Genomic DNA, 16,249 nt, shown 5'->3' with positions numbered 1-16,249 from the left:
TAGATGAAATGGACAAATTCCTAGAAACATGCAAACTACTAAAACTGAGTTAAGAAGGAATAGAAAACTGGAATATATTTGTTAACAAGCAAAGAGACTGAATCAGTAATCAAAAACCTCTCAACAAAGAAAAGCCCCGAACCAGATGGTTTCACTGGTCAATTCTACCAAACATTTAAAGAATTAATACCAATCCTTCTCAAATTATTCCAAAACACAGAAGTAGAGAGAACACTTCTTATCTCATTCTATGAGGCCTGTATCATCCTGATAATACAGCTAGACAAAGATATCAGAAGAAATTCTAGACTAGTACCCCCTATGAGTATAGATGCAAAAGTTCTCAACAATTACAATTATCAGCATGTAATGAAAAATTAACAGGTTAAAAAGGAAACAAGACATCACAAGAAAGAACGTGTAAAAACACACACTGAAAGATGTGAGATATTAAGGTTATTAGACATCGATTGTACAATGTTTTCTGTGTATAAATAAAAAATAAGCTTGAAAATATCTGCAAAGAACATGCAATTATAAAAAAAGGTCATAGCAGGTGTGAAAAAGAGCAAACAGGCTTTCTAGACATAGAAAATTAAATACTGTGGTTAAAATTAAGAATCTCATGGATAGTTTTAAGAGTGTATCAGAGACAACTGGGAAGAGAATAAATTAAAACAGAGAAGCTAGAAGAAACTCACATATCTACAAAACTTTGATTTACGACAGATGAGGCACCAAAGAACAGTAGGGGAAATTAGTCTTTTCAATAAATGGTGCTCAAAAAATTAAGCACCCAGATGGAAAAAAAATGAAATTAAACCTTACAATAAGCAGGAAAATTAATTCCAGGCAGATAATAAACTAAAAGTAAAGGCAAAACTATAAAACTTCAAGAATAAAATATAGAAAAAGACTTCTTGACTCAGGAATGGGACAATAGTTTATAAAGAGCAAAAACTATTAACCATAGAATACTGATAACTCTTTGCACACTAAAATTAAGAAATACTATATGATACCACTTATATGTGGAATCTAGAAAATACAACAAGCTAGTGAACAAAACAAAAAAGAAACAGACTCACAGATATAGAGAACAAACCAGTGGTTACCGGCGGGGAGAAGGACGGGGGGACACTACCATATTGTGGTAGTAGATTAAGAGGTACATGCTATTATGTATAAAATAAGCTACAAGTATATATTGTACAACACAGGGAATATAGCCAATATTTTATAATAACTATAAATTGAGTATAACCTTTAAAAATTGTGAATCACTATATTGTACACTTGTAACTTATATAATATTGTGTATAAACTATACTTCCGTTTTTTAAAAAAAGAACTGTTCATCAAAAGAACCAAAAGAGAGTAAAAAGACAGCTGAGTAATAGAAATAGGTATCTTTAATACACTTCAAAAACCTAGAACTGGTATCCAGAACGTAGAAAGAATTCCTACAAATCAGCAGAAAAGTGAGCAAAAGATTTGAACAGGCATGTCACAAGAGAAGAATTCAAATGGCCAAGCAATATGAATAGGTGCCCAAACCTACCTGCCAATAGAGATGCACATTAAACCACAGCAAGCATACTACTACATACCCACAAGATTGGCAAAAATTAAAAAGTCTGATAACATCAAGTGTTAGAAAAGGAGAAAGAAACAGGACTTTTATACTCTGCTGTCAGTAGAGTGGCTTGGTACAACTTATTTGGAAAACAATACAGCATTATCAAGAAAAGTTAAAGGTACACATACCCTATAACCCAGGAATTCCACTCCTTAGGGAAATTCTTGCACATGAGTACAAGAATACATGTTTAGAAGCACATTTTTAATAAAAACAACCCAAATTTCCATCAATGGTGAAATGGGTAAGTGCTACTGTGGCAAATTTATATAATGACACAGTACATACAGCAATGGAAAAAACCCTCTACACAACATAAATTCTTAAATACATAAACCTGATAGACGCCAAGACACAAAAATACAGAGAGTAGCATTCCATTTATATAAAGTTCAAAACTAGACATGTTTAAACTAACATATATTATTTAGGAATGGATCCTTAGGGAGTAAAACCATACAGAAAATTTTTAAAAAGTGGTTTCCAAAAAGTCAAAGTAATAATTTATCCAAATATTAAAAGAAATGCATGATTGGCAAAATAAATGTAGGTGGGTTGCAGGGTTCGAGATGCTGGCAATGTTCTATTTCTCGAACAAGTAGTCACCAGGGTTTCTTGCTGTTATAATTATTCATTTTTCTGTGCAAGTGTGTTTTACACAAATTTCTGTGTGTTGTATTACATAAGAGGTTTTTTTTTAAGACGAGGTTTTTTAAAAAGAATTTTAAAAGAGTTTACAAAGAGTTAATGTGCATAATCAGAAAATATCACAAGTTGTGTAAAAAAACGTTACTATAAGCTAGCAGTACAAATATTCATCACTGAGTTTTTATAACAAATTTATTTGCTTTTAAAAGAGCACTCTTCAAAAAGAAGCCACAATAAGTGATTTCACACGAGATGACTAAAATAGTGTGTTTTTATAAAGGCAAGCCTCAACATCTGAAAAATAATATAAGCTATTTTGGAATCATGATTATCTAATTTTTTTTGTTTTTTACTGAGACATAGTTTACATAAAATGCACAGATTTAAGTATTTGGTTTGATGACTTTTGGCAATTGGACACACCTATATAACCACATCTAAAACAAAATACACAAACACTTCCTCCTTTCTTTTCCTTCACTGTTTCTTTTTAAAAAATACAAACCATATACATATTAAATTTCTGTATGATTCTTAAAATAACAATTCCATTTTCCTTATATTAATTGTCTAATGCAAGCTAGTTGAAGAAGTATCAGAAACATTTTCATTTTACTTTGGGCCATACGATACACTTGTCACCTTCTGACAAGATATGGGTGTCATACAAGCTATACAGTTACTTGTCAGCTGCTACGAGGAAACAACTACATAAATTGAGAACACAGTAAGTGAGGGGATCAAAATAAGACGATCCTACGACTGAATGTTTTCCAGTTCCTCTCAAACTGAAGAGTTCCAGCTGAAAATAAGAGAAGTAAAACCAATGCAACCATGAGGTTTGGAGGATAGACAGTGTCTACCAGGACCTGGACACAATTTTCTGAACACAATTAGGTTGAAAAAGCTCTTAGGGATTAGTGGTTTATCTTCTCTAAGCATGTGTTAAATAGCCACAAAAAGCAGAAAAAAGGGGAGTGGGGTGAGGAAGGATTTCTACCTTTCTACCTTCCACAGTTTTTTGTTGGTGGAATTTTGCAAGATAAATTTCAAAAACACCAAAGTAAGACGGGGTTTGCTATAGGTATGACAAAGTCAATTGTGATTTGACATCTCAATTCAGTTAAATATGAATGCTGTCAGCTACGTGGTTTACTTATTCAGGTTCAAGAGATTCACAGCTGAATCCCTATTTAAATTTGGCAGGATTCTAAAAAAGTCAGGAAAGGCAACTGGACAAAATCCACGTCCAATCCATTTGCTTAAAGTGTTTACTTATAGTAACAGCATACAAATGTCTCATGTTACTGATAAACCACAGAAAGCTTGTGGGATGCTGTTACTATCCAAACTTAAATGTAATGTTCATTATGGCAGAGTAATGAGAAAGTCAATAAAAATACAAATCACATTTACTTAGAACCAATTTAATACAATGGCAAGTATGATGAAAGTGCCTTTGCATATATGAGAATGTTTTAGAAACTCTTATTTGAAATAATTAAACATTTCTGCAACAGAAGTGTCTTTGGAGCAATTTATTTTAACTTGAACTTTAATTATATTGTGAAACATAAACATACATTAAGACAGGAAAAAAAAGAAAACATTTAGTACAATTTTAAAGAATAATTATAATTTGAACATAACATCACCATCTGGTCAAGAAAAAAGAAGACTAGAAGCACTCAAGAAGCCACTTAGGTAAATCTTCCTGATCATACCATTCACCCTCCTCTTTGGATAATCATTATCCTGATTTTGACGAGAAATATTTTCCGTATCTTCTTTATAGTTTTACCACCTATGTATACAGTCTAAAAGAATAATGTTACCTTTGTCTATCCTTAAAGTTTATGTAACTGGAAATGTAACAGTATATAAATATATTTTGGCGACTTGTGACTACACATTGTGAGATACACCCATGTTGTTACCCATAACTGTAGTTCATTCATTTTTTTTTAAACATCCTTATTGGAGTATAATTGCTTTACAGTGGTGTGTTAGTTTCTGCTTTATAACAAAGTGAATCAGCTACACATATGCATTTATCCCCATATCTCCTCCCTCTTGCGTCTCCCCATTCATTTTTACTGTTGAACAATGTTCCATTACATGAACATACCATAATTAATATATTCAGCTATTGATGGATACTTGGGTTATCTTCCATATTTGGTAATTATAAACAATGCTGCTATTGAACATTTGTGTACGTGTCTCCTGGTGCATATATGCATTAATTTCTCTAGGGTATAAACCTAGAAGTAAAATATGATATGCATGCCTTCAACTTTAATTGATCCTGGGCATACATCAGAGAAAACCATAATTCAAAAAGATACGTACACCCCAAGGTTCACTGCAGCACTACTTACGATAGCCAGGACATGGAAGCAACTTAAATGTCCATCAACGGATGAATGGATAAAGAAGATATGGTACATATATAATACGATGGAATATTACTCAGCCATAAAAAAGAACAAAATAATGCCATTTTCAGCAACATGGATGGACCTAGAGATTGTCATACTGAGTGAAGTAAGTCAGACAGAGACAAATATCATATGATATCGCTTACATGTGGAGTCTAAAAAAATGGTACAAATGAACTTATATACAAAACAGAAACAGAGTCACAGATATAGAAAACAAACTGATGGTTACCAAAGGGGAAAGTGGAGGGGTGGATAAATTGGGAGATTGGGATTGGCATATACACGCTACTATATGTATTGATAAAATAGATAACTAATAAGAACCTACTGTATAGCACAGGGAAACTCTACTCAATACTATAATGAACTATATGGGAAAAGAATCTAAAAAAGAGTGGATATATGCATATGTATAACTGATTCACTTTGCTGTACAGCAGAAACTAACACAACATTGTAAATCAACTATACTCCAATAAAAATTAATTAAAAAAAAACTTGTAGTACCAAGTTATATTATCACAAACAGTGTATGAGCATTCCCATTGCTCTAGATCTTTGCTGTTGCTCTAGATCTTTGCTGATACTTGGTATTTTCAGTGTTTAATTTTTGCCATTGTGATAGGTGAATCACAGTACCACACTGCGTTTTTTATTTGGATTTTCCTGATCAATAAAGAGATTGACTATCTTTGCATATATTTCTTGGCTAATTAAGTTTCTCCTTTTGGTTTTGTTTTGGTTTGGTTTTTTTCCGCTGCACTGTGTGGCATGTGGGATCTTAGTTCCCCAACCAGGGATCAAACCTGTGTCCCCTGCATTGGGAGTAAGTTCCTCCTTTTGGAATGCCTATTCTCTTGATCATTTTCCTACTGGGTTGTTGGTAGGTTTTTTTTTTTTTCCCTCATTAATTTGTAGGAATTCCTTATATACTCTGGATACCCTTCTTCATGGGTTGTACATATAAAGATCTTCTCCCATTCTGTTCTCTTGTCTTTCTACTCTTTTTTCTGGTGTCTTTTGAGGAATAGAAGTTCCTATTTTAATGCAAATTTATCAACACTTCCCTTTATGGTTAATGTCTTTTTTTGTCCAGGCAAAACCCCAAAGTCAAGAAGATATTCTTCTCTTATTTCCGAAAGGCTTTTTTTTCTTTTTACATTTAGGTCAATCTGGAATTAATTTTTTGTTTATGATGTGAGGTAAGGTCAAGTTTCATTTTTTAAAAATAAGGATATTTAATCATTATAGCATCATTCACAAAATAGACCATACTTTCCCCTAGTGCTTTACAGTGCCTCCTTTTTCCATACATACATAAACAAGCATACATATTTGAATAGGACTATTTATGTTTTTAATTGTGTTCCGTTTTTCTTTTTCTCCATCTTTGCTCCAACAGCACACTTTCTTAATTACTGCAGCTTTAAGCAAGAGATATGAATAATCTAATCCATGAACATGATAGATTTATTCCTATATAATATTTTGATATCATAAATACAATTGATTTTTTTATACTCTCCTTGTATCTAGTGGCCTTGTTAAACTTATTTATTAGCTTATGATGTTAGTTATGTTTTTTTTTTTTTGTAGATACAATTTGTCAGATTAAGGAAATTCCATTCTATTCCTGGTTTACCATCATGAATTGTTTGGCTGCTGAATTTACCAAATGTTTTTACTGCATCTTTCGAGATGATCATTTTTTTTCTTTTTTCTTCTATTAATATAAGCTATGATTGATTTTCCAACATTAAACCGAACTTGAATATCCTGAATAAATCCAACTTTGTTGTTATATATTATTCTTTTAATACATTGCATGATTCGGTTTGCCAAAATTTTGTTTAGGAAATCTGAATCCAAGTTCATGAATGAGATCGGCTTGTAATACGATTTTCTCCAATTTCACTATGATGTCTGTAGGTGTGTATTTGTCTTTATTTACCTGGCTTGAGCTTCATTTGGCTTCATGAATCTGTGGGTTGATTTAGAAGTTTTAGAAAGTGCTAAATGATGATGACTTCAAATAATGTTTCTACTCCTCTACTCTCCTTCTGAGTAACTATACATACATTAGGCATTTTCACTACATATTATATGCCTCTTACACTCTTCTCTGTGTTTTCCATGTCATCTTCTCTCCATGTTTCAGTCTGGATTCTTTCTTATGACCTACCTTACAGTATACTAATTCCCTGTCCAGCTGGTTTATTCTGCTGTTATCTCACGTACATTACTAAAATGTTACTAAAATATTCAGTTCCAAAACTTCTATTTTCTTTCAAATGTGCTGTACCTTTAAAAAAATAATTAATACTTATATCGTTGAACATAATAGGCATAGTTCTAGAGCTCCTATTGGCCTGTTTCTATTGATTTTTATCCATGTTGTCTTGCCTTTTATACGCCTAATTATCTTTCTCTGTCAGACAGTATATTTGAAAATTATTTTGTTGAAGTAATTTGAGACTTAGGTTGATTATTATCTTCCTCCAGAGTAGACTATCCATTTGCTTTTGTTAGGTACCTGGGGGTATTAGCAATTCAAGATCACTTTACTGCTTTTTCCAATGATGGGATTTTCCCAGCTACCCAGATGATTTGCCGTTTATCTGCTGTCTGTGCAACGACTGGCATACTTCCTGTTTACAGTTCAGTCCTTTAAGGTCCCAACCCAAAACATGGGTTTTTGGCCACTGTCCTACGACTTACAGTTCTAGACTCCAACAATTTTTCCCCACCAGTTCTGCAATAATATCAAAAGTACTACTCAGCTTCTCATCCGCCCCTTTTGGATCACCAATTGTACCCAGCCCCAAAATGCCTGCCATGTTCCCAGATCTTAGACCAGTAATTCTTCACTACTTTATTAGCAATTCAGTTCCAGTTTGTATTTTGTCTAGCTTTATTCATTGTCATCAGTGAGAGGACTATTCTGAGTTACCTCCTCTGTCATTGCTGTTAGGTCTATAACTAAATATTTTCAAGCTTATCTTTTGTTTCCTTAACACGTAAAAGAACAGTTTAATGATCTGTGACTGGTATTTACAAAGCCTTGCAGTTCTAGTTTCTGCTTGCTCTTACTCATAATGACTTATCCACTTTTGTGCTTGTTTTTTGACTGCAGCTATTCATTCTTATAAAATTACTTGACAAAAATTACCTGAGGCCTAGGATAAAGGTGTCTTCTTCCAATTAGGACTCGCATTTCCTGCTGCCAGGTTTCTAGGGGATGCTACTAACCAATCTGGGACTATTTTAAACTCACTTCACCATTTGATATAATACAGGTAATGTGAACTTGGACTGCAAATCTACTCCAGGGCTGGATTATGGTTATAACTTCTGCACTATACCGAGACACTTTCTTTGCAGTCTCTGAGGTCAGGTGAGAGGGTTCACCATTACGTCGGGGAGCAGGCTATGGTGGTTTTGGTGAAGGGAAAATCTCCTATTAGACTTCATACCTTAGGTAGCCCTTAGGCTTTTACTTTTGTCTCCCTACCCCATGAGGCCTGCAAAATCGTAATTCACATTTGCCACCCTGGCAAATACTCTTGGGGCATTCAGTTATAAGCAAAACTGTCTAAACTCTTGCTTTTTCTTTGGCCTGATAACTCTTTATTTCTCCTTAGCTCTTTGATGCTTTTAAGAAAATTACTTTTAAATTTTTTCCAGAATTTTTAGATGTTTTTGATGGTAGAGTTGGTGCAAGTCCCCTAGATCACCATATTTCTTACAGAAGTGGCTGCGGTTTGTTAAAAAGCATAATACATGCAAGAAAGCTTACAAACGTTTTATTTCTGAACAGAATCAGAGAACCCAAAAAGCCAGAAGGGACGTGAGACACACAGTAAGTATTCCAAAACCCAGGTCTCCTCAGTTTCCAAACCTCTTTTGTGACAAGAGCATTTTTGTGCATCACACATTTAACCTGTTAGTCCTAAAAACATCTCTCAGAACTTCAGAAAAATTACCTAAGGAAACTGTGTCAAAGCAGTAACAGAAAGCATCAGTGTGTTGAGGTCTAAATTAGAGGACAAAGACCTCAAGATTAATCTCTCACCATTCCTCAGTGAGTGCCTGCCCAAGTTCTACCAGTCCCCCACCCCCACCCCCATCACTTCTAGGCTGTCTTCAAATCCTTCACTGGGTACTTGGCTTTGGTGTTAATGATTTTGTTACTCCAGGCAGTTTTCCAAACAAAAAGGAATGGTTATTTATAATTCCTAGACTGAAATCATAAATACCATCAGCTGAATTACACTGAAATGTCCATATAACTCTATGAACAGAAGTTCACATAAAGTTAGTCTGTCTTGGCTAGGTAAAAAGGATTTTAGTTATAAAAGTTGCAAAAGGATCTTATTGTAGGTAAGTTTAGACTCTTAGGTGGTCCTGCAGTGTATACTCTGAGGACAGCTTTGTAGCAAGGTTCCTGACACAGATCATTTAGGCTGGGAGCCAGACAACATTTTTCTCCCTCAAATTATAAGGGATCAGTGGTATTCCAGTAAATTGCCCCTTTGTGAATGAAATAACTTTACTTAGATTTTCATACTGAAATACCATACTGAATACCTTTCTTATACAGATCATTTTACTTTTTCCTCAAAAATTTTGTGATTACTTCAGTCTGAAACAGTATTCATGAGATACGGTATACATGGTGGTATCTTCAAGCAAATGCCTTTTAGTTCAAAGTATAAGTACCCTTTATAAAAAAAAAAATCAGTATCTGCTAATTTTAAAATAATTAGAGATTTTTCCAAGGTATATAAAACCTCCAAACACTCCACCTAGTACATGTTGGACAACTAACAGCTTCTGAACTCTCTCATACTCTGAAAGGGACATGTTATACAAAAGAACTGACTCTATGTGGCTCTGCCATGATATCACAGTGAATATGCTGCTCTCAGTTCCTATAGAGGATTGTATTTTCTGATGCCAAAATGCAGCTGAGCACTATCTTGTAAAGCTGATCATTTATATGACTGAAAACCTGGTAATTCCACCCATGAGGCATATCCCCTAGAGTAGAACACTGATTCTCAAAGTATAGTCCCTGGACCAGCAGCATCAGTGTCACTTGGGAACATATTAGAAATACAAATTCTTGGGACCCACTCCAGACCAACTGAATCAGAAATCCAAGGTGTTTTAACAAGTCCTCTAGGTGATTCTGATGCAGACTAAAGTCTGAGGCTCCCTGCTTTAGAGAAATTCTTGTTCACTTGCTCTGATACAAGAATTGTTTGAGCAGAATTGCCCCTTCTCTCTCTACCTCTCCCCACCGCCCCCCCACAAACATCCAATCCCAAAAATGAACATCTACTGTCAGGAGAACAATATAAAAAAATGTACTACTAACACAATGTAGTACTCACTATACAACAGAGAAAATAAATGAAAAACAGCTACATTTACAAGCTTAAATAAAACTTAGACCCATAATTTTGATTGAAAAAAATCACGTTAAGTCTGCAGTGTGATATTTTATAAAGGTTAAACACAAGCAAAACTAAATAATATATTATTTAAATATATATTTATGTGATAAAGCAAGAACACTATTTTTAAAAAACAAAGAAAGGATACCCCTTTAATTCTGTACAGTACTTCCCTCAGAGGGAGCAGAGGCAAGGGGATAGGGTGAGGAAGGAACACAGTGGGAACCATAAATGTACTGGGATCAATCTAGTTCTTAGGCTGGTCATGAGATTGCAGCTGTTCACATATTTATGTAATTTTTATCACTACATTCTTTTGTATATATAAAATATTATATAATACATTTTAAACCCAGAAAACAAAAAAATGCAGCTCATAAACAAAGATAGTCATTACCTTAAGTAGAAAAATTAGAAACCACCTAAGTGATATAAATTGTGTAAATTGTGATATGTTCATTCAGTAAAAAAGAATTTTAAAATATATGAGAAAAAATTTATGATAAAATGAGTTAGATAAAATAATGTAAAAAATGTACAGTAAAAGGATTAGAAAAAATACAATAAAATGTCAATAGTGGGTATTACAGGGAGTTTTGTTTCTTCTTTGTACATTTAAATTTTTCTATAGTGAATAATAAATACTTTAAAAATCATTAAGGATTTTTAAAACTGTCACTGAAACATTTAATAACTCTAAGTCATTAAAGAAAACTACCAAATCTTCCACTGGAAACAGGAAGGAAGTTGGTATTTTGTGAAAATCTGTGATATATGAGCTTTATAATTCAAAGTTTTATATTTTCTGCCATAAAACTGTGTATCTTTACTACTCTGATTTCATTTAAAATAATTTCATGTTGTTTGTGTGGGAGGAAATATGACTGAGAAAACCATGACCTAAAGAATATATTTTTGCCATAGAGGACGTCAATTAAAACAACTAAAAACAACTTCGATATCCTTAAGAACAAAAAGAAAAAATATCCACCAATGGTTGACCAGCTTTTGGAAACACCGAAGAAACACATATACTGAGAGTCTGCCTTATAGCCCCAGGGCCCATCATAATAAGAAAGAAACATAAAGATTAAGGCCAGAGGCCAGAGATTAGTTACATACCTCTTTTTCCAATATTCTAGCGACCTCACCAAGGGTACGATCTAAAGCAGAAACCTTATTGTTTGCCCATGAGCCACTGTCTTGTACTTGTAGTTGTTTTAGAAGATCTTTGGCTAATCGCTGAAGCCTTGGATACAAAATGAAAGAGAAGAATGGCATGAATGTATTAGACTATAATATTTCGTTTTCCTAAATATTTTTAAACAAAAGTTACTTTCATTATTGTATTAGAAACTGCTTCATAGAGCACCTAAGGGGAAGAAAAACAAACCACTCCTAAGGCTGGTATTATCCTATGTTCACAAACATCAATCTAGTCCTTGTGACACAAAATAGATCTAGAGGACAGTACTGTCCATTCACAGGATTAGCTGGAGCAATTGCTGCCATCAGTTTCCACGTGACCCTTAAACTAGAACAGAATTGGAGATGGGGAAAGGTGAGAGTATGATGGCAGAGAAAATGAGTATAAGACCCTGAGCAGGTTTTCATATTTTGATTTAAATCTTCAAGGTAGCCTTGGATACCATGTTATAAGCACTGTAAACTCTCAGAATATCAAACTCTCCATTTTCCAATTTACAGGCAATTTGGGGATTTCCTGCCACTGCTGATGTCATTTAGACAATAGAGCAATTATTTCCTTTTCACCAAGAATAACACATATTTCCTAGATCGTAAGATTCTTTAGTAAGGGGAACGTATGTAATATTTCTTTGAAGCCCTTACTTCTTCTGTTTCATATACCTTACTCTTTGATCAATCTTCCTCTCCTTTCAACTTACTTGCTTGAGTATCCTACCAGCAGATACTCACCAGACACTTTCCCAGATCTCTCCACTTTTCCCCTACGCATCATCTCCCTGTTGCCTTACTTCCATTTTTATCTATGATTGATTCCATAGGCCATCATTATAATCACTTTCTTGTAAACGTGTGCTACATTCCCTTTCTGTTGTTCTGTTACTCCTACAGCTAACCCCCAGCCATGGTAACAATCATTAATGTTTGTTTAGTGGGCCAGGCATCCCTCTCAGTGCCTTGCATACATTAATTTATTTAGCTGGATTAGTGAACATCTGCCTGCCTTTTCCATTTTTGATACTGAGAAACAGTCATACCATGCAAAAGACTGGTATGACTACAGATTCAGAATCTTACTAATATACGTTTGTCTAGTCTGCTCACTCTCCTACAAAGACTTGCTTCATATATTGCTCAATCTCCTCACAACTCCACCCATTCCTTTCTCCCCATTACTTTCACATATGAAGATCTTACATCTTATAGAGAAAATGGAAGCTACTGGAACCAGAAAATCTTCTTTCTGCCACAAAATCTACAAGGATATCAGCACTTCACCCATACTCTCCCTTATTTCTCCTATTACAATCAAGGAAGACTGATTCCTCCCATGTAGGGCTAGTCTTGCCACACAGGCTCTGTATGCACGAGGTCTTCCTGGATCTAAATCCCGCTCTTCCTGCTTCAGTGTCTTTGCAAATGCTATTCATTCATTCCTCTGAAATGCTTCCCCCACCTCCACATTATCTAGAAAATTCCTACTTATCCCTAAGTTTTTAGGCCAAACATTGCTTTCTCTGATTTGACTATTCCTTCAAATCACTTATTACAAGTCTCTCCCATGCAGAGATTTACAACAGAACTTTCGGTAATGATGGGAATGTTCCATATCTGTACTGTCCAACATGGTGGCTGCTAGCCAAATGTACCTATTGTGCACTTGAAATATAGTTAGTGTGACTGAGGAACTAAATTTTAAGTTTTATTTAATTTTAGTAATTTAAAAAGCCATATGTGGCTAGAAGCTATCATACTGGACAGTGCAGAAGCACAGTATTAACTTCATAAGACAGGGTTCTTTTCTTTTTTTTATTATTAATTAATTTATTTATTTTTGGCTGCATTGGGTCTTCCTTGCTGCACATGGGCTTTCTCTAGTTGCAGCGAGCGGGGGCTACTCTTCGTTGTGGTGCACGGGCTTCTCATCGTGGGGGATTCTCTTTGTTGTGGAGCACAGGCTCTAGGTGCGAGGGCTTCAGTAGTTGTGGCACGCGGGCTCAGTAGTTGTGACTCGTGGGCTCTAGAGCACAGGCTCAGTAGTTGTGGTGCACAGGCTTAGTTGCTCCGTGGCATGTGGGATCTTCCTGCACCAGGGATCGAACCTGTGTCCCCTGCATTGGCAGGTGGATTCTTAACCACTGCGCCACTACAGAAATCCCGAGACAGGGTTCTTGTCGACCCATTCACCATCTTATCCGTAGCACCTCTAGATAAGTACCCTCAATAGATATTTAATGATGAATGGTCTAAGAAGAAATTTCTTCTTTACATTAATATTAATAGTATCCATAACCTCATATGTTACAAAATGCTTTCATGTACATGATCATTTTTAGTCCTCTGAAAAACACTGTCCATCCCTGTTTGAAAAATGACGACGCCAAGGCTCAGGCAAATTAGGTGACTTTCCCAAGGCCTCACGACTGGTAAATGTATTATTGGGACTAGAAACCTAGGCCTTTAATCTTCAAATTTCATGCTTTGTCTCCACACCATATTAGTCAATTCAAATAAGGAAATTTCATTCACAAATGAATAATATCTTAGAATATAATTTCATCTAGAAATGTATTTATGTAAAAAAACTGAACTCCTCAAAGAATACAACAGTAATTGCAGCTCAAAAAGGCCCTGGTGAACTCCAGTTTAAACCTAAGCTATCCATATGAAGTTTACTTCGATAAGTCAAGGAATAAATACAAACTCTAAAATCAGAAATACGTATGCTTAAACTCTGGCTCCAGAACATACCACATATGTAAACCCTGGGGAGGTTATTTATCTACTTTCAATCTCAGTTTCTTCAACTTGAAAGTGGAGATTTTATATATATATATATATTTTTTTTTTCTTTCAGAGCTTCTGAAGATTAGAGATAATTAATGTAATGTACCTAACAGCATTCACTAAAGTAGACATTCAATAAATGACCAACTCTTATTACTATTCATTGACAGAAAGTCTCAACCTAACAAAAGGAAAAAGGGAATATAAAAAATACAAAAATAGAATAAGAGCAACATACTTCTTTTCTTCCTAATCGAATATGGGCTAGAGTCCCATCCGATTAAAGTTACTGACCTTATCATGTGGATGAATATTGGCAGCGAACTTCATTGTGTGACAGATAAGTAGCCACTTCAGCTTTTGGCTGAATAAAGCCTGCACACCATGTAACTGAATATCCAGCCATAGCAATGGATGCATATGAATCTAGCACTATTCTTACCAAGAATGCTCACATTCCACTGAAAACCAGGGGTATTTAGGGAGGCACAAGGGCCATTTTAATTCACAGAATACAAGAGGCTTGTATTTCACCCTGAGGTAAATCAAATCTGGGATTCATATGAACCTATCTTTCAAGGAAGAATGCCAAATCAAGGGGATGCTTAGGTAACATGAGCTAAACCTCTGTTTTATTCCCTGCCTCCAAAGAAGTACCACAAATAATACAGCCCCTCTCAAGAAAAACATTAGATTTTGATTCATACTATAAATAATGATAGAATGTCACAGGACTCAAGCCCTGAAAGCTGTATTTTCCCTACAGGGCAAGAATAGGAGCTGTTTAGAGGGTGCAGTTTTTATTAATACAGAAATTGCTATTTGAGTTACTTCTGGCATGTTAATTTTTTCTAGCATGAAAAGAAAACGTGAAGGATTCATAACTCCTAGCCTAGAACATGAGAAGTATCTGTCAGGTAAATGGCTTTATGGAGAATTTTTTAAGGTCAGATATTTTCTTCTCAAAACTTGAACAAATTCTAACAACTCTTAAGTTCAAACCTGTCACTGGCAAATGTGAAATGTAAGGGCTTCTCTGTAAGGATCCCTAACTTTTATCACGGTCAATTTTGGGAGGTTCATTAGGATCATTGGGAAGATTTATAAAAGTGTAAGAAAGGGGACTGGGCCCACGTTAGGAACTAACATTGTTCTTCGGTGTGATGTACAGGAAGACATAAACATATTAACTTCTTTTTTCTTTCACCTCCTCTATTTGAAAGGTACATAGTCTAAATTTAAGGCTACTGGTTCCCCTTCCATTTGTAAATAATATGCTTAAGCCTGTATTTCTAAATGTAACAGCCTAAGAAATCCCCATATAAGATGAAAAAATCAGTGTGCATATATTGCCTCCTACATTGATCATCATTCATTGTTGCCAGCCAGCATCCTTTCCTGTGGAAAAAGAACCCATCTATCCCTTTCAGGAAACTACCTCACCTTCATACTTACATGGGTATACTAGATGTGCTCAATGCTATCAGGGTGTTCCTGCTCCCAGACCCTCATTCTTAGTGGAAAGATCTAGAAAATGTGTGTATATTATTATATAAATAAATATAAAAAATACATATAACTGGGCGCAGTGGTTGAGAGTCCGCCTGCCGATGCAGGGGACACGGGTTTGTGCCCCGGTCCGGGAGGATCCCACATGCTGTGCAGCGGCTGGGCCCGTGAGCCATGGCCGCTGAGCCTGCGCGTCCAGAGCCTGTGCTCCGCAACGGGAGAGGCCACAACAGTGAGAGGCCGGCGTATCGCAAAAACAAAAACAAAAACATATAACTATATATATAATTATATATACACAGAGTTGACGCTTGAGCAACAGGGCTTTGAACTGTGCAGGTCCATCTATACGCAGATTTTTTTCACTACGTATGTCCCACAGGATTCAGGATTGGTTGAATCCGTGAACACAGAACTTTGGAGGGGAAGGCCGACCGTAAAAGTTACAGGCAGATTTCTGACTGCTCGGAGGGCCGGTGCCCCAGCCCCCACCCTCACTGTTCAAGGGTCGTGTGTGTGTGTGTGTGTGTGTGTGTGTGTGTGTGTGTGTGTGTGTG

General features: G+C 35.5%; 1 protein-coding gene across 3 annotated transcripts in view; it reads right to left on the bottom strand.

Annotated features, from left to right (window-relative positions):
* Window positions 1-16,249, bottom strand: part of SCAPER (S-phase cyclin A associated protein in the ER) — a 494,267-nt gene that overhangs the window by 215,132 nt on the left and 262,886 nt on the right. For all 3 annotated transcript variants that reach the window (XM_027123707.1, XM_027123708.1, XM_027123711.1), the window contains exon 23: window positions 11,313-11,439. In XM_027123707.1, the coding sequence (XP_026979508.1) occupies window positions 11,313-11,439 (127 nt within the window). The remainder of the gene's footprint in view (window positions 1-11,312; window positions 11,440-16,249) is intronic.

Source organism: Aethalodelphis obliquidens, unplaced genomic scaffold (genome assembly GCF_003676395.1).
Source record: "Aethalodelphis obliquidens isolate GAN/ISIS:26980383/991018 unplaced genomic scaffold, ASM367639v1 scaffold26, whole genome shotgun sequence".
NCBI lineage: Eukaryota > Metazoa > Chordata > Mammalia > Artiodactyla > Delphinidae > Aethalodelphis > Aethalodelphis obliquidens.
The sequence above is the reverse complement of the archived record's forward strand: the minus strand, read 5'-3'. Positions and strand labels throughout refer to the sequence as shown.